At 41.7% G+C, this 23803-nt stretch overlaps 1 protein-coding gene across 2 annotated transcripts in view; it reads right to left on the bottom strand.

Moving 5' to 3' along the window:
* The window catches only part of FGF14 (fibroblast growth factor 14), a 381800-nt gene extending 358643 nt beyond the window's left edge, over positions 1-23157 (bottom strand). For both annotated transcript variants that reach the window (XM_042810360.1, XM_042810362.1), the window contains exon 1: positions 22950-23157. In XM_042810360.1, coding sequence (XP_042666294.1) covers positions 22950-23157 — 208 coding nt within the window. The remainder of the gene's footprint in view (positions 1-22949) is intronic.
* Between the last annotated feature and the right edge of the window lie 646 nt (positions 23158-23803).

Here is a 23803-nt window from a genome sequence, read left to right as displayed (position 1 = left end):
CAAGGGCAGTTTTGTATACCTCCTACATGGCCTTAGCCTAAGAGTTCAAACTACTGATCTTGGAGTTCCGGAAAGGAGCCAGAATGTTACTGATGTAGGCATTGATGCCTAGACAGCTGGCATCAGAAGGTCAAAAATACAATTGCTATCCAAGCTGGACTGTAAAGCCTGGAGAGCACCACCAAGTTTGCCAAACTGACTAGGACTAATTGTATAAGACTGGAAACCAAGTGTTAAAGAAATGTTTAGAGAAAGACGTTTCTGGACCTCAAGAAGACATTGTTCATGACATGCTATTTTTTCACCTTTGCTTCTGAAGTCTCAGATGCTTAATGCTGCATTTCATGATGTGACAAGGGCTGCCAAGCATCCATTTTTCTGGCAGATTCATCATATAATCTCAGCCTGCAGCCTGCCCTTCTGCAACCAGCAGAGCTGCCTGGGCAGGCAGCTGGCAGCCTTACTATTGTTCATTATGACATATGAGACTACTTCAACATATCCCATCTCATACAGTAAAACTAAGAGCAACCACCTTCTTCCCAAGAAAAAGGGTCCAGTCTTAAATCCTGCTTCTTTTTCCATCAGGTTGCTGCATCCAAAAGTCCCCTTCAAACCTTCCTCTCATCTCAGAGCTGCCTCAAATCTTCCTTCCCACGAAAACAGCAGGAAGCCTACTGGAGTCATCTTCCCACTCACCAGGTCTTCATAACAACCAGAAGCTTCCAGCAGGACAGAGCCTCCTATCTTCATCCCACCTTCCCCAGCACCCCCACCCCATCTTCCTCAGCAACTTCCTAACTCCCATGGCCCTATATATATATAAGGCTCATATGTATGGCCTTATATATGGCCTTATATATATATATAAGTAGACTGACTCTCCACCTACTGTCAAGACTACAGTTACATGCAAAAAACAATCAAATACATAAATTGGCATGACCTGTCACTCAAACAAAACCCAAAAATCTGCAATAAGCGCAAAACTAAATATGTACGTCTGTGTGCATGAGTCCAAAATAAAGTCTTCCTTTATTTTCCCTTGTGGCTCCAAAGGTATACATCTTTTATTCCATAAATATGCATTGTGCAAACTGCTACAGATAAACTAAGAATATATTTTTTTAAACTATAGTCTCACTTGACTTAAATTATCTTTAAAATATTTCAAGCAGCATTTTTAATGCTGCATTTTTTGCCGTGTAACTACGTGAGCACTGAAGCTACTTTCTCAAAACAACATTTAACAATTTTTTAGGCCTCCTTTCAAGACTTCCATACAATATTCTAGATCTAGCAAGTTGTATAATACTTGCTTAGAAAAACAACACTGCAGAATTCAGGCTGCTACAGAAAATACACAAAGGAAAAATGTGTAGTGTCTATGCTGGTTTTGCTTCAATTCTTTGGTACGTAGGTGCTCACATACACTTGAAAAACATAAGCCTTCCATAAACACTTCCTACTAGGGGCTTAGAAAGTCCAGTGTATTGAATCATTCTATTTTGGTGGTGAAACACTGTTTTTCATTTTTTCATTATCTCTTATAACTTTAAATAATGTGTTCATGCAACTTCATAAAAATAGAGCATAAAGTTACACCACAAATAAAATACTTAGTGCCTAGTCATGTTGACACATAAGGGAAGAAGAAGGAAATGTGCTAATTACAATCTAGTAGCAAATAAAACTATAAATCCTGCATACTTTCATCAGTTCATATAGTTGTCAACTTGAATAACAACTACAAAAATTTCTCTATCAAAGTCACAGAATCAGAGAACGACCAAGGTTGGAAAAAATCTTCAAGATCATCCAGTCCAACCATCCACCAATCACGAATAGTACTCACTAAATCATGTCCCTCAACACAAAATCCAACGGTTCCTTGAACACGTAGACTTCCTCCATGGAAATCTCAGTACTGGCACTTTCATGACATATTTCTCTGCATGGAAGAGATACCTTTTCTCCCCAGTCAGGCTCACACCAACAACAAGATGCACCAGTGTCACGTTTGTTTTTTTTCAACCTGACATCAGTTTGTATTCATCGGGGTTTTTATGCTGCAGATGAGTACCTGTTTCAGATGAGTCTAGATTGCTTTGCATGGATCCACTTGGCCATCCCCACATCACACTTCTCAGCACAGCAGGTGGTTTGAGCATGGTACAACACAAGTATGCACATACAGCTCAGTTTCTAATCACACCTGAACTAATAAGCCCTCCTGAGACTTATTAGTGTCAGCTTGAGCTGTCTGGAAATGTCTTCCCATACATTAAAAAAGTCTCCATCATTGCTGTGAAAAGGTCTACTGATCAATGAAACAGAGCAGACGGCTGAAAAAGCCCCACAGAAAACCTTAGAGTGTGTATTTATAACAGACGTATGAGAATTTAGCAGCTTCAGTCTCTGAAATGCTGGCTGTGTTGAGCATACTTCAGCCCAGGGTTTTCATCAGTGGGCAGGGATGGCTGTCTCCAGTTGCTTTGCTGCCTGGGAGGTGCCCCCTCCTGTGCTCCTGCAGTGCTCAGGCAGCGAAGATGAAAAACAAACAGCAACAGGCAATCATGTAATTAAAGCCCAAACCTATCATAATTAATGTGTATAATGGAGATCAGTTAAGTACAGATTTAAGAGTTACACCAAGAGGAGTAACCAGGGAACCTTATTCTTTCCTGTTACAACTAACTGCCTACAAACTAAAAGATTTAATCTCACTGCTATAGTTAAAGAAATATAGCTGTCTAAAGTCACTTAAACTTAACATGAATGATGGGATTTGGCAGCTCCTTTTACTGTATTTTAAATTAGCTTTTTGTTTTTAATAATGTATTGACAAATACTGTTAACCAGCAATGAAAGCAAGTTGAAAACAAGCATTGCAACTACATGCAGCAGGTTTAGCTGCCTCACATCTGCAGCAGCAATTTGCTTTCTTTGAGCTGGATGCCAGCTCATGAAGGCTAGCGAGCAAATAACAGTTTTATGATTAATGAAAAATAGGGTTGTGTTCTTAGGAAGAGTATCATAGAAAAACATTAAGTCATTAGACTTTTGTATTCCTTATTTTGCTATCTCTAGATAGAGGTTAGTAAGTCTGCCTTAGCCCACAGAAATTTTGAAATTATAATTAACATTTGCAGAATAATACATGATCGTAGGTGGATGCAATCACTTTAATACAATTCACTTTTATTGTCTCTCTCTTCTACAGTGGATCTGAGAAGGTCTCTATGCTGCAAACTGGAATTTCTGTCTACTCTAAGGAACACAGAAAAATAAGAGCTCCTTGACATGACCTGATATTGGGGGGTGGGAGGGGAGGGGAAGGGTATAACTACTAGCAGCAGAGTTTCTGTAGCACTATTATTTGCACTACTTTCCCTGAAAAGAAAATTAAAAAATAAAAATAAAAATGTTTATCAGCGTCAATAAAAGCAGCCAACAAGGTTTACCCTTCTCCTTAAAACCACTACAGATATAAAATATACTAGAGCAGTTTTAATTAATTCTTTTCATACTGGATAAAAAGTAATGCCCTTGTTTCAGATATTGCATTATACAGCAGTCTATTATACAGAAGAGAGTGTTGTGACAGCAACAAATCTCCACAGCATCATTGATGTGAAAGCAACTCGTTCAGTTTTCATCAGCTGAGACGTTGCTCTATGGTGAAATTTTGGCTAATTCCTCTCCTGAGGCTGCTGGCATCTTGCTGTAGATCCAATTGCTTAAACATAGAATTGTCAACATTGCCTGCACATCATATGGAGAAATGCTTGTGGCTCCTGGCTGATTTTCTTTCACTTCTTCATAGAGGGAAGGTTAAGGCCGGAGGAACTGGGGCATTGCTTCTTTTCTTTGCTTCCTTTCTGTCATCTGAGCCCCTTGGGATCAGTACTAAGCGTCATTTCTAAATTGAACCAGAGAACTGGAAACTCAGTCTGATGCAAGGATGTTTATTTACATCATATGCCTGTGCACAAACTTTGTGCCACAGCCATAGTTAAGTCCGATCTTAAAAAGCAAATACCAGGAATATCAGAAAATTGAATGATCTCAATCCTGCAGCAAACAGGAGGTGGTTCTCTTTTTCCCCAGTTTGTTGACTGCTGAAGTCAGTCTCACTCAAGCACAAACAACTGAAAATACTCCCCAGTCTTGATGTCTGCATTTCATGGGTACTGTTAGAGTCATCCGGATACCAGGCACATCCAGCCCTGAACAGATGCTCAGAAAGCAGTGGAACATGTAATATTGCATTTCCTCTTGTAAATACTGAGTGTTGGCAACCATATCTGAGTCACAACTCGAATTCTGAGATGAAAGATTCTCTAAGCCTTCGTCATTCAGCTACCTGCTCACACCCACAAGCAGTCGCCATTAGAAGTCAGCATTTGTCAAATATTTGAAGTAACATCCTGTAACTTGTTATTCTTAATTTCCACAGTATATGACAGTAGCATACATTGATCAGAGAAAACGTGGAAAAACAGAGATTTTAATTACAGCTTAAGCAGAACTACCCCTTACTGCAAAGGGACAAACGTCTGAGGAATGAGAAGCTCAAGTTCTGCCAAACAACAGTGATTTGAAAAGATACTATGAGCAGCTGAGGCAAACTTTGTGAATTTGAATTGCTAGCTATGCTGACTTTGTGGCTGTGTCCCACACATCTCTGGGAAGCAGGGAGTCAGGAGCTTGTTCAACCACAGAATCACACAAGCATAGTGGTTGGAAGGGACCTCTGGAGATCATCAAGTCCTACACAGTGCTAAAACAGTTCCCTAGAGTAGGTTGCAGAGGAGAGCATCCAGGCGGGTCTTGAATATCTTCAGAGAAGCAGACTTCACAACCTCTCTGTGCAATTTGTTCCTGTGTCACCCTCGCATTAAAGAAGTTTTTCCTTGTGTGCTTATGAAACTTCCTGTGTCACTTGTTCTACCACTAGGCATCCACTTGACTCCCTCCATTTAGACATCTACAAGCATTTATAAGATTCCCTCTCAGCCCTCTCTTCTCCAGGCTGTACATTCCCAGGTTTCTCAGCCTTTTCTCATAAGGGAGATGTTCCAGGCCTCCAATCATCTCTGTGGCACTCCACTGAACTCTCTCCAGAAGTTCCCTATCTTTCTTGGAATGGGGAGCCCAGCACTGGAAGCAGTAGCATTGCTGAAACCAGCTAGTGATGTCAGAGTCAGATTTGCTGAGACGAGAAATGGGTGATTATTGCACATCCTACAGCCCACCGGGTTAGCTCTAGCTTTTCAGCTGTCACAGAGCTGTGACTTTTCTCACCTTGTCAAGCAGCAACCTCTTGGACATCTTTCTATGCCCAGAATAGAAGAAATAAGCCTGCCACACTGCTAGAAAACAAGGGAGGAAAGAAAGTAGGCATTGTCTCATCTTTGGTATGGCAATGACAGGCCATGTGAACATCACTGTTAAAATGAGTATATACAGGAAAATTTTTAATTTTTTTTTTTTTTTTTTTTTTTTTTTTTTTTTTTTGAGATGCATCTGGAAGAATCAGCTCATATTTTTAGTACTTTTTTTTTTTGTCATAATAATGGCAATACTATGCAGACAAAGCAGAGGCAGCCAGTAATAAAATCCTTTCCTTTGCTGCTGCCCACTGCAGTGCTGAATCTGGACAGACAGCAGTAATCATTGTGTGATCTTCACATGAAGAGCAGAGACTGTCCAAAACTCTATTTTAACCATATGATGACGTTATTCCTATTTTTTTTTCTTTGTCCCTGAAAAGGTATTTCAGGCAACATAGGTTTCCGATCTCAGTTCTAAAAGAGAAGATGTACACGAGCAAGTCTTCAGTGCCTCTACTCCTATAGCTTCTGTGACCTATTTAGCTCTAAGGGAGGGCAAGTCACTGGTAAGACAAATGAAGCATTATCTTCCTTGTATCTCTGGAATATTTTCCTAGACAAACATTCACACAGAAATTTCTTTAGGATCAAGGCTAAACAGAATAAACAAAGAGTATTCACTAAGTTATAAAGCACATTCTTTAGATACCAGTAGTATGTTTTCGTATTCATACAAGTAAAATCACCTTAGGCTAAAATAGAATTAAATTAAAAAAAATGTAAATGGAACTCATTTTTTATTTGCTTTCATGCTTCTTACTAAATACAAACATTATTCTTACTCTGAGCTATAAAAATACCCTAAATATCTTTCATTTTATTTCTTAACTATTTTGCTGTATGTTTACCACCTCAGTTAATAAGGTCCCATAAGTGACTGTGTTTGGCTGTTTGTTTATCACATTAGGCCTCCAGGCTACTCCTAGACCAGGTCTTTTAGGAAAGCTATGTACCATGATGAGTGACAGTTTATAAAGAGATGTCAGTATGGTTTCATCTGTTTACCAAAGTGACAACTTTGGCACAGCAACCTCAGTTGTTCTTGCATCAGCTCAGCCTTTAGAGTAGGCATTATTTTTCCTTTGTGTTCAGGATATAAATGAAAAGCACCAGTTCAGTCACAAGGAATGTACAAATTGCAATCTTTGCACAGACACCTCTTCAGAGCTACAGCCTGAGATTTGATTCAGTGGCACAGAACATACAGTGTGAAGCTCATTGCGAACACACTATTTTGAGAACCAGTTAATGCAGTGAAATGCAGACCTTATTTAAGCCTCATGAGGGATAATATAAGACAGAAAGTGTTCAAACCTTCAGAGAGGGAGCAAAAACAGTGTGCAGTGCTTTTTGTCCAGTCTCCAGGAGCAAAGAGAAAGCAAAAAAAACCCGAAAGATAGGAGGAAAGATACTCGAAAAGAATTAGTTCTTGGTGTTTAAAGGATAAGCACAACATTTATGTTATTTTCAGGAATATCTAATCTTAATCATAGTAAATTTGTAAATTTTTTTTGCTACTAATCCTCGTAACACAGTCAGATGGTAGCAGCTTCACCAGGAGAGACTGAGACACCAACAGGCCTGTGAGCCAAAGGGATATAGCTTTGGGAAGATTGAGCTCTTCATTGAACCTATTACAATGCTGAAATGCACTGGTAAAACTATACCTCTGGGAAAGACTGGTTAAGAAACTGAATGTTATTACCTCTAAACCAGAAACAGGCCAACTGCACCTTCCATCCATAAGTTATACCAGCATAAGACAAATTTCTCTTAAAAATTCATTGAAGACAATGGTGCTGACCACATTTAGTGAAAAGGACTTTGGTCTGGGCCTCAAATGCTCCAAGTGAAAAAGCTTTTTTTGTGAATCACTTGATATTCTCAGACATTAAAGCTAAACCACCAGCCCAGTCCTTCCATTGACATTTACACTCCACCTTCAAGAAAATTCTGTGATCTGTTAACAGTAGAAAGGGCATTTGTACAATGTGTGTAAACTTGCTTACCTCTCACAAGACTTTTTAAACTAAAATTTATCCACGAAGAAAACAAAATGTGGTAGAATTATCACCCACTGAAAAATCTGTTGTGCTTCTTTGTGCCCACCAAACTTCGAGACATCGGGACACCAATACTAAAGTTGGCCTTTGAGTGGTCTTTCATGTACTTGTACACCCATCATAAATACGATTATTTGACTCTAATTGAGATCTCTTTCTAAATCTTCATTACAGTATGCTCAGAGATGGAGTGAAGTTGAGAGGGCACAACTGAAATGGCTGCAGCATGTAGAAGAATCAAAATAAAGGTAATTTGATAAGTATTAACAGACGTTGTACCCATGAGCCTGGAAGAGAAGGAAGGGAGAGGAGCACACAGCAAGGATAGTAGATGGAAGAGCAGGAAGGCTCTTTAATTTTTTTTTTTTTCTTTTAGCTTCTGTGGAACAGGAAAACTTTTAGTAGTAATAGTGAAATATTTTGAGACCTCAAGATCAAAACCAAAGCTCATGTGCAGGAGGACATCTGGGTATAAATGGATTTAGCGGCCTTTGTTCTTTCCTCCCTTGACTCCACACATGCAAATCCTACTACACACAGGCTAGCTGCCACAGCTAGCCAGGCTTGCGCTCTTCAGAGCAATTTTAGAAGCCTTCTCCCTTTCCATCTGTTGTTCAGACCCAGCCCTACTTATTCTGAGCAGAGCTTGCTTTCAGAAGGGCACAATTTGCCCCACAGGAAAATCAACTCAAAGTTCAAAATCCCTTAACATCTACATTACAGAACAGCTTCGCCACATTTAAATTTTCCTGGCAGCATGGCCAAGCAGAAATTGTCACTCTGGTGCCAAAAGAAGGCTCCATGTTCTTTCTCCCTCTGCTGGAGGGATGGGAAGAAGGAAGACCAGGAGATCTGTCATATAGAACAGCAGAGATGTCCTCGCTCTCGGGCTTTTTAAAATCTGCCAGGATTTAAAATGCATAGAAACATGCAGTGTTCCAGAGACCCTGCTTCGCAGCAAAGGATGTGAACTACTTTGTAGGGCACCTGCAGGAATGGGGAGAGTGGTGAGGAAACCTTGCTCCAGAACCCACTCCCAGGTGGAAAAATGTACCAGCTGGTTGTTCTAAAGCAGGATTTTCACCCCGTTTCCAACAAATTTGTCTGAAATGAAGATAAAAAGTGAGAGCTGAAGCAGGAAGGAAGAGAATAAGCAGATGGACTATGGTAGAAACCACAGTACTGATAAAATTAATTTCCTGTGTCTTCTGTGGGCAAAGGAGAGGAAATACAGGTTAAAGCACTCTGTAATTGGATAACAAATTAAAGCACTGCCTAATCTCTAACTAGGTTACTGTGCATCCAGGGGCAACAGCAGTCCACCTAGTCATCTGCAATGCAATACTAAAGCTAAAATGTTGTCTTTTCACAAGGCTGTGACAGGAAATGTAGAAGCAATGGCTAATTCCTGACCTTGAAAAGAGTGTGCTAGCAGTTTGCCTGGTTATGAACAAAAGAAAAAAAAAGAAGAAAGCAAACACATACTGATGTAAAAAGAGATTGTAAAAATATCTGAGCAAGAAAGCTTCGGTGCAGCTCTTTCTGTAAGAAAGCATTGGGAGTGACAAAAGATCTGGCTCCTCTTGAAACACAGATTGAATTTGAGCACATAAAGTACTACACTCTGGGCACTCCTCCTTATTATCACTAAGACAATCGTTAATGCAGCACCACTCACCACTAATTTAAACAAATTACATGTAACTGGTTTCTCCAGAAAATACTGCTTCACCACCTCAGCTGCCTGACTGCTTCTGTGCAACCTCAGATCAAAAGGCAGAAGACACAAAGAACAGTGCATTCAATACTGCAGAGCCCTCTGCTTCATTTGCATTCCTAAGTCAAACAGCACTGAAGCAAGAATCTTCATGTTTTGTTTCAGTGATGGACCCCTGTTTTGAAGTCAGTTGAAGAGTTAATTGGGCAGGATGTTACCTACTGGCCCATAATGTGAGTTGGTACACTCCAGGGCAGCCATTCCACCAGTGCTCTTTCACAAATTTCATAAGGTCAGCATTAAATCTAATCCTCAAGGAATTAGTATTCTTAGTGCTACCCTTTGAAAAATACTGTTAATAGCAACAGATGCCACATCTTTCTGCACTAGCCAGAATTTTCTGTACTGGATTTAAAAAAAAAAAAAAAAGACTATATCAGGGACTTGGGATACTGCTTTTTATCATCTCTCTCAGGGAGAAAAAGTCAGTGCTGAGTATCAATGGAAAGGACTACCAGGTGACTTGCTCACTGCATACTTCAATGTTAGTAATTTGAAATTACATTCTTTTATATTCTTGTTTTGGGGAAGGATTTTTCAAAAGGATTAAAAATTCCTGCTGACTCGGGCAAGCCCTTCATTTTAAAAATTTGCTTTGAGGTTCTTCATGGGAGATCATCAACACAAATATCCCTAAGTCAACATCAGCTCTTGCTGATCAATGAATGGGCTGATATAAACAACAAGGCCACAGAAGATCTTCAGCATCCTCCTGTCTCTGCTCAGATTGGATATCAGTAAAAGATCCTTCACAAGAGGGCAGTGGGCATGGAGCAGGCTCACAGTCCCAGCCTGAAGGAGTTCAAGGGGTGTTTAAACAGTGCTCTTAGATACTGGGTTTGAATTTTGGGTGGTCTTCTGCAGAGACAGGAGTTGGACTCAATGATCCTTCCGTGTCCTTTCCAACGCAGGATAATCTATGGTTCTGTCCAGACAAATGCAAATTCTCTTCCCTTCATCATGTCTGAAAATATGAGACTTCTGCTTGATAATATCTGGTTTGTTCTGGTTTCCTCCATTGCCTGCTAACAAGATGAAAGAAAAATGCAAAATGGTAAAAACAAGAACTTACAGATTCTGTGAAAAAAAACCAAACTCAATTCTCTTTAGAAGGAAAATCCAAGAGGACTATGTGCATGAGAGTGGAGAGTTGTTCTTCATTCAGGTCTTCATTTGCTGCTTGCTCTACTTGGTTTCTGTAGATCTAGATTACTTTCATTATGTGTTAATTCCCTTGGATGCAAACTAGAGAAGACACACTTGTTCTGCAAATTAGCCACTGTAAGTTAAAATAGACAAGATGGAGGAGGCTTAGAATGGTGCTGTAGGAATTATTGAAATAAGAGTAGCTTAGACACAGAACCACTTAATCTGTATAATAAAATTATTGTCTTCTACAGAAAATAAAGGGTCTTTTCCTTATGGAGACTAAAGGGTGGTGCACTAGTCAGAAACAATCTGAATATTTAAAGTTAGCAAGAAAAAGAAAACAAAAATTCAAAGCAAAGGTGAAAAACTCTCCCTTCCCCTCCTCGAGCAAAAGCTACTTCTGTCACACGAATGGCCTCATGGCCAAAAATCCCACCTCAGTGACGAGTCCACATACTGAATACTGCCCTGAATATTGCCACTGTGCTCTGTTTTAAGGCAACACAAAACTATATCCTATATCGGAGCGTTTCACAGTTGGCTTTACTATAGGCAATGTAAACACATAATTTCTTTTTGTGTTAAATATACACCTTTCTTTATCCCAGATTAAGTAGTGATCCTTGGGTTTCTTCAGATTTATATTTTGCAAAGAAGCAGTACAAGTAAGTACTACACTAAGGTTTTTAGGGAGTTCATAGAAGGAGGAAAATCCACTGCTTAAATTCAAGCTTCTTATATTTAGCAGTTAATGCAAGAGTAAACACACCTTTTGAATCCTCAGAAGACAGAATTAGGTGATCCCAATTGGTACAAACTGATTTTCCCTCAAAATACATATATACAACTGGTTTACAATCTCTAATTCTCACTAATATAGGTAAAATGCACATATATACACTGAAGCATACTATCAGACTATAAGCCAGACCCTTTCAATTATCAGACCATGATCCAGATTTAGCCTGCTAAAATACACAACATCAATAATCAGTAGCAATTTCCTTACTCATGCTCCTCACAACTATATAAGAAAAGAGGGGACCTGTAGCCATGTCGGAAGAAATAGGTATCTTTTAATTAAAAGGAATATCAAGAGGCATGTGCAGCAACAGCTCAGATTGATTTCAGAGAGCTCAGCAAGTGGAAGATAAACATGCAGTGAAATATGTTACTTAGTTGGTCAACCAGCTTTGCTGCACATACACACACAGGCGAAGGGGTGATCCCTAATAAGATCAGTGTGAAAGAAAGTGAGTGCAAGTCTGTGAAGTTGAAGAGAAAGGCTTAATTTAGAAATGGAGGAAAAATCCTGTCCTTCAGCTCTTCTTTACCCTGGAAAAATACATTCTATTTAATAGGAAGAGGCTCAAACTTGCTTTAGCAAAGTTGAAAGAGGCTTTCTGGTCATCTTTGACTTTGCTTATACTGTTAAATAAAAATGGTAGACCCTTGGTCATCCACTCTTGTTACTTAGCTCCAGGATAGTTTTGGACCACATCAGCTAGTTCTCTCTACCCAAATCAGCTAAAAATGCTGGTAACTATTAGTAATGAGGACACAGAATCATAGAATATCTTGAGTTGGAAAGGGCCCATCAGGAACATTGAGTCCAACTCCTGAATCATTCCCAAACTTTTTAAATAATAAGAATCCCCAGTTAACCTCCGAAATATCTAACAGTGTTCAATCTGTTATACTCTGCATTTACTTCTAAACGTTTGGCTTAAGGACTGAAGAGCTGCTCTGAAAATATCAAGCATCTCCATCTAGAATGAGCTCCATTTCTTTGAGTTGTGTTGGTCCACACAGCTAAATTCAAGAAGGCATTTTCTTGCAACAAAACTCTTATTTGTTGGGTCAATTAAAAAAAAAAAAAAAAGGTCCAAGAGCAAATAAGCAACTTAAGCAGAGTAATCAGGAAATACTACAGCCTGTTAACCACTAGGGGAAATCTATAAATCATTTCAGTAAGAATGCTTTTATATTGATCACAAGGAAAGAAGCAAGGCTAATTTCAGGACTTCCCTTTTGCCCATACATGGGCTTCCAGTTCTGAGTTGAACCTCGTGTCCTTTTGTATAAGCAACACAAAATAAGAAATTCCAGTTTCATTTTCTGAACACTCAGACTATGTAATGCAGTGATTTAACCTGTTCCTAAAGATTAGAGAACATCCCACATCTGAGCCACAGTACAATTTTTACAATATGGAAAAAATGTAGAATCACAGAAATGCTCAGGTTGGAAGGAGACTTTCAGAGCCATTTGGCCATGGATCAATCCCTCTCCCTCTTTAATCAAATAGTATGAACTCAGGCTTCAGTTTCCCAACTAGTAAAAGGAGTTTAAGGTGGGGGAAGGATATCAAAGCCCAGCTGAAGTACAATCGTTACTTGTCAACTGTTAACAAGAAAAGACTGTATCTCCCTTCAACATTACTTTAAGATCTCCAAAGTAAGCTTATTGCTGGAGATTTATGGTGATCTGTTTGGTCTCAATATCACTTAATGTTCTTGACCTATTTGGCCGTGGACATAAAAAATTAAGGGAAGAAAAACTCAAATTAACATCAAACCTGCACTAATGCAGGTAGAGTGTAGAAATGCCTTTGAAACCTCTTGGTAAAGAAAAAAAGCTACTTAAATGCTTCCAGTGTTGGATGCATCTATATTTCCCAGTTGATGGTATCTGATGAGAAGATTCACCAAGCCAAAGATCCAAAGAACCATAGATGCTGCATTTTAATAGTTGTATTCTAAATCAAATTTCTGGGGGGAAAGAATATATTTCCTCTCAGCAGCAGATACACCGACAGTTTAAGGTTAGCTTGACGTCCTCCCTCACAGGCAGATTCCAGTGCCAATCTTCTGGTTTCCTCCTGCAGGTGTTAACCAGGGCAGCTGGGGCACATGGAGAGCATTTCATGCCCATGCAGGTTCAGAACAGCAAGGGCTGCTAGGCATGCTCATGCAGATGGATGGCAGACGTCCACATGCCAGCAAGGAGGCAAGAGGCACAGGATACTCAGCAAAGGTCACTCTGGAGGCCGCTGCTTCAGAGCTGTGCAACAGTGAACAATAGACTCATGAGAGTACCTGCATTTGTGAAAGCAAAGCAACATTGACAAGGGTACCTCACCTTTAGCAAGATTGCTATAAATGGAACACATTCAGAGAAACTAGACTCTTATCAAATATAACTCTTATGCGTCCTTGCTAAAGGAACACTTCTAGAAATAGATGTTTTCCATGAAAATGTCCTTACATTTCAGGTCTGTTTGCTCTTCAGTTAATAAGTAGACTGAAAAATTTCTAAATTATGTTTGCCTGCAGGACTTTCTATTGCCAACCTTTCTAAATGACTACAGATTCATTTAATCCCTTCATTATTTACTTTATAATTTCTTTTGTCATTCTGGTTTTTCATCTCCCTCTGAGAATAAGTGGGAGAGAGTGCATCCCACACTATTCAAGTATCATCTACATAGCACTTTAAAAAAAAATCTCACCTAATGTGCTAACATCACATTCTGACTTACTTTTGTTCTAACTTCATCAAGTTCCACCCCCAAATTCTTTACCTATATATATGACTACAAGGGTTTAGTATTTATCTTTTTCTAATCTTCAATCTGAAATTTATTAGCATGCATTCTTTTTGGCAGCCAACTTAAGCCAAATCATTGCAGTTAGTCACTGAAAGCTAAAGCAAATTGGTCTCAGAAAATGTAATAAACTTTCATTTTGCCATTGCTCCTGACATTTTATTAAAAGGTTTTAACCTAGCCTGCACAACTTACAGTTTACTTCTGCTCTGGTTATAAGGTCCTAAGCTGCCACCTCTTTTGTCTTCCTATAGGCATCTGGCCTGGCTGGGATAAAATAATTTTGATCCACCATCTAAGAGGTCACAGAGTTAAGTAGATAAATTTAAACATTAAAATGACATGTTTTTCGTCTGCCTATCCTTAGGTTATTTTTTTCTTCTCATTGTGTTTAACAGTTTGGGTTTTTTTAAGAGCAAGCACCATGCCTAACTCAGCACTTTGGGGAAGCCCTTGGATGGCGTTTTTCCTCATTGGTGTATGGCAATGCTCAAAATCGACATGGTCTGTCATAGTACTAAGAAAGCCAGTGTCTTCTAAAGTACACTTCCATTGAAAACATTCAGCGAAGAGGGAATACCTTGTGTGCCCACAAATCACAGGATTCATCTCCACTTCATGTCAGTAACACCCCAGAAATATCATCTTTTATAAACTGCAAAGACAAACTGAAATGAGGAAAGACAGCTGAACACAAAATCACAATGAATCCATTCCTACTTCCTTGGCACCCATTCCACCCACCATGATTAAACTCATTGATTTTACCCAGACAGCTATTGCTGAGGAAGCTACAACCACTTTTTTTCTCCTATTACATTTCTACGACTCCACCATTGTCAGCATTTAAAACAAAATAAGGCCTTTTTCAGAAAATGCTGGTCTTCAACACTATCACTACGTAATGACATATTTGCTGTAAAACTATCCTATACTCTTTTTAAGTGCTGTTCCACAGAAGAAGTTTCAAAGGCGAATCTTCAGCATGTTTCAAATTCTTTTGCATGCAAGAAGAGCTCAGTATTTCAGAACACAGGGAGATATAACGCATACAGTCACCTGTTTTGTCACAAATGTTCCCAGCCAGCAGGACCCCAAGAGTATGTTGCATTACAATGGCAAGTTATGATCTTCTCGTACAATAATGTCTCCGAACCACAATATGAAATGTGAAGTCCAGTGAATGGCAAACAAGGTTAATCAAAGCTTATTGAAAGGTTAATCAGAGGTAAAGAAAATGCTGACTACAAGTAAGGACATATGTGAAGTTCTCTGACAATTCCTGGGAGCAGCTTTAAGGAGTCACATGGCACCTCTGTGAGCAGACAGTGCCAGGACCCACAGTCAGTTCTAGGTCAAGGAAGAAAAGATCAGAATTCTTTTCCTGGAAGTTGAGTTGCCCTTCTTTAACTGCAGAATCCCACATAAATTATTTTACCCTCGAACAAGAAATGTGTTCAAGCAATAATCAAGACAATAAAAGGGGTAGCATTTGTTCTTGGGCCTTCTGAGTCCTCTTGCTGACTTTACTGTCTTCTCCTAACCAGGCTGTTGCTTTGCTGCCTCTACATTTATGTTCTTCTGTGACTGTTCTGCTACTGTAAATTAGCAGAAAGTGGGAACTAATCACTCATACAGTTCATGCCCCATAAAACAGATAGCAATCCATCATCCATCATAAATATCAGTTACTTAGTAATAACCTGTGAGGTAGCTCTGTTCACTGTCACTAGCTAATTACTCAAAGCGTAGAGAACTTAAAAACATCAGAAAGAAACAGAATTAAGGGCTAATTTTCCTCACGGATCCTAATCCAAAGGAAAAAAAGCAAGGTGTCTGCACAAAGCAGCAGGTGATGAAGCAGAGACGCAAAAGTCGACAGTGGAGTTTGCAGTGTCTTGGATGGATCAAGATCATATTATTCATGGAGATGCAACAAGTCTGAGTAAAGCCAGGAGATTACCAAATATTGGTACTGAAAATCTGTATAACCTTGTTTTTTGAGCCAGAAAGTCACTACTGTGTGGGGACAAAGTATCAGGTCTAGGAGAAAACTGCAGGGGGACACAAGTCTTCACAAGTTTTAATCCATCTGTTAATGCCACTTAAAAGCGTAGATTTTAGTGCAAGCTTAAAGACTTCAAAACACAAAATCACATTTGGCCTGAAGTTAATTCGCATCTGAAATGTTGGGTTGATCTCTTAGTGGGATAATCCATCAAAACCAAGTTGGGTTCTGATTCTTGGGGGCCAATAGCAGTATGTGTATCCACACACACTTTTTGTTGTAAGAACATCTAAACTGTAAACTGTTTTATTCATGCCATGAGCCCTATGAATTAATAAGCATTACTATTATTTTAACTTTCGTTGAGATATTCCTGATAGGACAATCTATTTTATAAGATACTGTTATGCTAATGAGTTCTGGAATTTTTTTTTAAGGAACTCCCTACTTTATAATTTTTCCACATCTTTTCCTATATTTTCCTCTACATTTTGTTGTTATTTCCTGTTCATGTCATTTAATGTCTGTAAATTTACCTGTCTTAGCAATGAGTGATAAGTGTTGAAACCACAAGGCAGAAGCAGTACCCCACAGAGCACTTTTCTGCTGAGAAGTGTGAACTGGGAACTGTTATCTGGGCAGGTTGTTTAAATGTAGCAAGACACGCTTAGAAATACATTTACTGAAAAAGTAACAAGTCTGGCAAACTTGTTTTCTTTAAATTAACATTTTCAACTCAAAACCTCATTAAGGGACAATGAAATTCTTCTAGATTTCCTGCTGAGAACCAAGAGGTTCATATGTAAACAGAAGACTTTGATTTTGTATGCAAGCTCTCTCTCTTCTGTTCCTACTGTTCAACAGTAGTATAAATTCTAGTTTTCAGTGACACTAGAGCTTAATTCCTTAAAAGCTTGTTCAAGGAGTAATATCCACATTTTCCCTCAAGAAGGACATTGTGGAAACGTGCTTTGTGGAAGGTGCTTCTATACCTCATGGGCCTAGAAGATCCATTGGCTGCAACAGGACCACAATAGCAGATTCCCCATGCAAAGAAATGTGTCAGCTGTCACCACATCTCTGTTCTCAGAAGTCACAGACATCCCACATCCTCAGCAAAGGCAAATTATCTGCATGGGAATAGAGACTATAGAAATGCTGCTTGTGTTCTGGCAGTTCAAGGAAGAAGTCACTGCAAAGGAATTGACCTTCACCTTATAGGTAAGGTTCCCCTGAAAAATTCCTCATGAGTAAACACAAAAGCAAACTGGGAATAGCAGAGTCCACCTCTTTTTTTTCAAAGAAGACAAAAGGAGCACAGCTCCTCCGTGCCCTTTCACAGCACAGCACACAGTTACATGGAGCCCACAAGGAGACATGCAAAGGTTTTGAAGGCTGAAATAGAAATGCTCTTTGACAAGTAGAGGTGTATAGCTCTTTCAGAGCCTGATAAACACAGAGGCCTGAAGAAAGAGATTTATGAAAGTCTCGTAATTATTTAAAAAATGGCAGGATATATTAGGGGAAGGATCAAATCTAGATTTACCTTTTTTATTATATTTTTTTTTTCTTCAGCTACTGCCCAGTGCTGGAGACAGGAGATGTTCAACAGCTGAGGCACCAGTTCTACACATTCTTCATCCTCACCCTGTTCTTATTTTTCCAAATTACAAAGCAACATTAGAAAACATGGATGATGTGATGAATTCTCAGACAACAGCAAAGTCTATTTCCATATCATACCTCCCTGAAATCTCCTCAAAACAAATCTTTCAAGGATTACAGTTTATTCTGTGTTACGTTCTGATAGAAAAGCCTAAACAATTCCAATGGAATTAAAATGTTTAACTTTAGTACAATTCTACTGTCCTATGGGACCTGGCTAATTTCAGTGCCACCAAATGATCAGGCCAAGTAATTTCCAGGCTACTACCTTCTGCATACAAACAGTAAAGTTTCAGTGCAATTCCTCATGCTGTTCCAAGTTAGAAGTTAGAAGTAAAATAAGCAGGTATCAGAGTCCAAACACAGAATATGGACACTAAAATTACATCATCAATTTCTATCACTAATGGAGCGCCGCTTGATCCAGTTTACCATGCACACCCATCTGGTATTAACACTCTCACTATTAAAATACTGGTTATGCTCAACACAATATTGAACTTCAGTACAGAAGATGTTATTATTCTGACTTACACAATGACTTTTACTCTGGATATAATTATTCTGACATCTCAACACTGTCTCATCGGCAACTGTTTACTTCCCTTTATACTATTTAATGTGAGTGCTTTTAATAGAGTAGGTTGCAGACACACAAAGTCTGCATTTTATTTATCCACTAGAAGTCTGCCACTTAATAATTTTGAGGCTTCACCCTCAAAAAGATCCTCTTCAAAGACAGTGTGTTCCTGATTTGAATAGCAGCTTTGTCTGCTATTTACCTTTAGTGTACAGTATATTCAAAAGGACACATTGCATGCATACGTTCTGCTCACTCTGAGTTCAACCCATCAAGGAGACAAGCACCATCTCTTTGCAATTATAATTGTCAGTTCATCTGAGTGGCTCATAACATGTCAGGATCCACTTCAAGAACATGATAAATAATTCTTTTAATATCCAGTCTGAAGATGAATGTACTCCTTTGAGCTTTTCATCACATTGCCTGCAAAAAGAAGACTTTCCTCCCAGCTCCCCGTGTATCCTGTCAGCTGAAACACACTGCATGAAGTGTGCTCTGTCTGAACTAACATATGGTTTCAGTCCTGCAAAGCCTATTTCCAGGTACTCTGTCTGTTGTATGCAGCCTTTCCATGCAGTGGCAAATAGCTCCTGGTACGTTAATTGTTCAAGCCTCTGCTACACCGCAACAGGTTTTTTCACAACAGAGATTTTAGCATTTAAAAGCAATGTTTTATTACTGAGTAAGTTGTTCAGTAGACTTGTCTAGTAATTTGTCTCTAAAAAGCTATTATTCACTGAAACGTAATGAGCAAAACAAAGCCATCAGCAGCACGTTCGTGCCGTGTTAGAAACTGTCTGCAGTTTTTAACAAGCAGAAAAGCCAGGCAAAGGGCAGGAATGGTGTGTCCAAAATCATAAGGGAGTTCTTCATCTGAATGAGGTATAGAAATGAGCCACTGCTCCCGAAGAAACAGGATCACCCTGGCCATAAGCAGCCCGCTCCAGCAGGATGCAGTGCTACAGGCACACTGCAGCCTGACGTCTATGAGTACTCAGCACAGCTCGGTCTGCACACAGCCACTTCATCTGGCCAATCACCTTCTAGACGTACAGCATCTCATTCTGCAGTTACACAGAAATCTCAGTAGTGACCCCACAAACTACCACTAAGCAGTTGCTCTAATGCTCTACTGCCTTGCTGCTGCTTTTTTTAATGTCACGAAGTCCTCTTGAAGAACCGATTTCCAGTTTCAAGCTCATTCTCCTCTTCAGATGATGTTTTTATAGACCAGGCAGAAAACCTTTGCACGGGGACTAATTCTGAATGTCTAAATCATTCCTTCCTGAATTTGCAGTCAATGCGTATTTTAGCTCAAAATTAATATACTTAGCATAATCTAAGCAGGTAAGAAGAATAAATATCACTCTCAAAGGAAAACTGCATATACATAAATATTTAAACAAATGATATCTGTAAATACATTTATCATATTTTCTCTAAGGGTAAGTCATCCTTTGTATATTTGAACTCAGTTATAAACGGTCCATCATTAGCAGACATTGAGCTGGGTGTGAGCATTTCACAACAGGAGGGGGATTCATGAGCAGGCATAAATTTCACCCCTTAACAAGGAGAATACGCAATTTAATTTGATCAACAATAATCAAATTTGTATAAATTTAGAAAATGTATTCCACAGAGGACAGAACTTCAGTAGGGGAGATATACATAAATAGGCAGTTTTACATCCAAGGGAAAGAAACACACCATGGATCTCATAACAGTGTAGGAATGGTGGGGTTAGGCAGTCAGAGATGCTTTCAAATCTGCTTGAAAGACACTCCAAGGGCCCAATCCTGCAGCTCCTGCTGAGGCCCTTAGTCTTTCAGTTTGAGGTTTGTTTTCCATGAGTTAGAAATGCAGGGTGGCCTGGGTTTACTTCAAATAGGGATAACGATTGTCACAATAGATCTTATGAGCAGAACCCAAGCTTCTGTTTTCGTTTTGCATGACTATGCTTAGAAACTTTTTCAAACAATGAGCAGCCATGAAAGAGCAGCCTGACTGCTTTATGGGGATGACACAGAGATCCCAGTTTAGGCACAACCCACACGTCAGAAGTTCTTTTTAAATAGGTTTTGTGCCTGAGATTGATCTGAGATTGATAATACCAGGAACTAAACTCCTTTATCAGCAACATATTAATAGCAATGCCAATTTCCATCCACTCTCCTGTCAGCACCCCTGACTGAGTTGGAGAGATGCCTCCCCTTGGAGGTAAATGGAGAGGAAATGTGATACATCCTCTGTCTGCTGGATGCCACCAAGAGGGAAATGTGATCCATGGGGACATGTCCCGCTCCAGCCAAACAACCTATCACCCATGGGCAGCTGGCTTTGGGTGAAAAATGTTTGGCTCTTCCTCTGTTGGCTTTAAAAACCACCCAGAGGTACTCTCTTTCCCCGTATCCTCTTAAGCCCAACAAAAAAAGAGTCAGAGCAAGCAAAACCACACTTCATCCTCAAAGTTTTCTCCTAATGGAGGTGAATAGTTATAGGAAGCAAAAGACACTTTCCAGGATCTCTAATTTGGAACAAAGAAACAAAGCATTCCAACAGATAACCCACAGCTGTTGCCACCCCATCAGAGCCCCAGGCACCATCCACTGCGTTCCCCTAGCTCCAGCCTTACTCTGCTCTGTGCCAGGATACACAGCAGAGCCCTCAGAGTAGCCGCTGAGCCCTGGAGGAGATGGGCACATGGGGAGGGCACCGTACAGAGCACCTGGACAACAGCCACCCACTGCTGTAAAGAAAGTAACTACCACAAGGGGTTAAAAAAAAAAAAAAAAATTAAAAAAAAAAAAAAAAAAAAAGTGCATCAGGCCAAAAATATTTGAGCAACCTGCGGTCACAGCTGCCCAACCTGCCCGATTTTCTGCCAGATTAGCTCAGTAGTAGCTGCGCCTCGGGAGACCCAAGAGCTCTCGAAAAGTTTGGTGGGTGAAGACGGGGTGAGGGCACGGGGGACCGGGAGGAGCCACCAGCAAAGGGAGAGTCGCCGCTGTCTTGCGGGCACCGTGGAGCTGGCGCAGGGGAAGCGCCGCGGAGCAGCAGCGCCTGTTGCCCAAATATCGGCGGCCCGGCCGAGCCTTCCCCAGCAGCCGCGGGGCCGAGATTTCGCATCCCTCCACTCAGAGCGGAGCGGCCGGAGAGGGATCTCTGACCCTTGCCTGCGGTCTGCTCCCAGGGATGCGGGCTGGAAGGGCTGCAGACCACCTCAACCCTGAACCCTTTCCCGGAGCATCGCCCCTCAGCTCCGCTCCGCGCTGCGCTCACAGCCCTGCAGGAGCCGCTTCTTCCTCTCCCCGGCTGCCCTGCCCCGGCCGCCCCAGGGGGAAGCTGCCTCCCCCCAACCCCCTAGGCTCGCTGCAGCGCCAAAGGGGAGAGGAGCCCTTGGGAGCTGAGCGCTGCGGCCGCTCCCCAGCACCCAGCGGGGCATTTCGGCCTCTTTGGTATTCTGAGAGGTGGCCGCTCGCTGCTGCAGAGCCGGGAGAGAATAGGAGAACTTGGGGAGGTGGGGGGGCCAATAAATCCGCCGAGACGCCCACCACAGCTCCGCAGCGGCACCGAGCAGGGCAAAGCGAAAGCCGGGAAGCGGAGAGGGGTGCGGGCTACCAGGGCTGCCGCTTGTTGGTGTTGGGGTGTCAGAGAGCCAACGAAAGCCTATGATCTACTACACTGCAGTGCCGGCGTCAGGAGCCTCCTGCTCGGGAGCTGCCGCTGCAGGGCAGCCGGCATACACCCGCACCACGCACACACGCGCAGCATCCCTCACCTCCCCCCGCCCGCAGGTGCTTGCGGACATCCCGCTGACCTGGGGGAGCAGGCAGGCGCCAGGGGGACCGGGGCCCGGGGGAGGCGGGTGGGAGGGCCGTATTTCCCTGAAAAGCCGCCGGCTCCCCCGCCCGCCGCATCCCGGCCGCCCCGAGCGGGAGGGAAAGATGCAACAGCAGCAGCGTGACCCACCGGGCCAAGCGGCCCGGGGCAGCCGCATTTGCATTTCTTATGTAATGCACCGCAAGTTTCCCCAGTCGGAGCCGGACCGGAGCGAAGCTCATGATGCCGGTTGCAGGCAGCCATGGGGCCGGGAGCAGAGCGGAGGGGTCAGCCCGGCAGCGGGTGACGGAGGGGGGGGGCACAGCGCCTCAGTCTCCGTCCAGGCAGCGGCCCAAGGAAAGTGACCCTTTCCTCACCGCCCCACTCTGGCCCGAGGTCCCAGGGGGGATTGCTAAGTTGGGGGGCCTGACTTCAGAGAGCTGTGGGAGGTGGGTGAGTGCGGAGTGGGGAACGCGCTGTAAATCGAGCACAAAGTGAGGTACATGGCCGGCTGGCAGCAGCATGCACGAGGCCGGGCCCCCTCCCAGACGGCAGCCCCGGGGATGGGCTCTGGGGACAGTGGGCAAAATGTACCGGCTGCCCCTCCGATATAAAAGTTTCGTCCTCAGAAATAGACCACGAAACTAGGAGATGCAGCCTGGCCTGGGGTCGCCTTTGGTCATAGATATCAATACATTTTCTCCGTGGTGACAGTGGCTGAAGCTAATCTGTACTGCTTCTTGCTTATTCATACACATACATGCATGTCCGAGCCGGCCTCACTCTATCCCCCCTTCTCGGTAGGATTGCAGATCTAGCTCGGCGAGCAACAGACAGGGCAGCATAAAGGAAAACAACGCGGTGCAATGCATTGCTTACCAGTTTGGTTCTTGTTTTTCTTAAGACTCTTGCCACAAAGACACTGCAGCATATGCGATCCTTTGCTGAAAATGTTCCAAAGAAACCACATTGATTTGGGCGAAAAGCAATCCAGCAGCTTATACACCCTGAGAAAGAAGAGATCCTTGCGGTTGCATAATAATAAATTGAGACCAGTTCTCCTGAAGAGGGGCACCAGTTTTATCATAGAAAAGGCGGTTATATTCCGATCTTCTCACAGTTTTTGTTGGTTTTTATTTTGTTGGTTTTTGTTGTTTTTTTTTTTGTTGTTGTTGTTGTTGGTTGTTCTTTTTTTTTTTTTCTTCACGTGGTATATTTCTTTGAGACTTTTCAATGGATTTTTTTTTTTTTTTTCAGCCGGGCTCAATGGTTATTCCCCTTAGATCAACATTGGATTATAACCAAAAGCGTGAAGAGACACACGCACAAAAAAAAAAAAAAAAAAAAAAAAAAAAAAAAAAAAAAAAAAAAAAAAGAGAGAAGAACAAAAAGAAAAAAACAAAAATCCCTTTTTCAGCGCGAAGCCAAACGAAAAGTAAGGTAGCGAAATCCCGGCCGAGGCCAAAACCTCATCGGAGACACCGGCAGAACGCGGCAGAAGGATCCCCAAAGAGACAACCATAGCCTGGCACTTGACTGCTAGGAGGATGGGTGGATCTGCAGAACAAAAGCCACGGCAGGATCCATCCTACTGAACGACTGCCATTGTGCAGCCCCGCGGCGGGAGAGAGCACCACCGCACCCGGCGAAGCCCGGCTCGAGGCGGAGAGACCGGCTGCCGGCCGCGGGGCGGACCCCGCCCGCAGCCCCCGCCGCTGCCCTGCAGTCCCCGC

This window comes from Centrocercus urophasianus, unplaced genomic scaffold (assembly GCF_019232065.1).
Source record: "Centrocercus urophasianus isolate 14NV4802_14NV808 unplaced genomic scaffold, USGS_Curo_1.0 seq_12, whole genome shotgun sequence".
Taxonomy (NCBI): Eukaryota; Metazoa; Chordata; class Aves; order Galliformes; family Phasianidae; genus Centrocercus; species Centrocercus urophasianus.
Note: the sequence above shows the minus strand (reverse complement) of the source record. Positions and strands in the feature narration are given on the sequence as shown.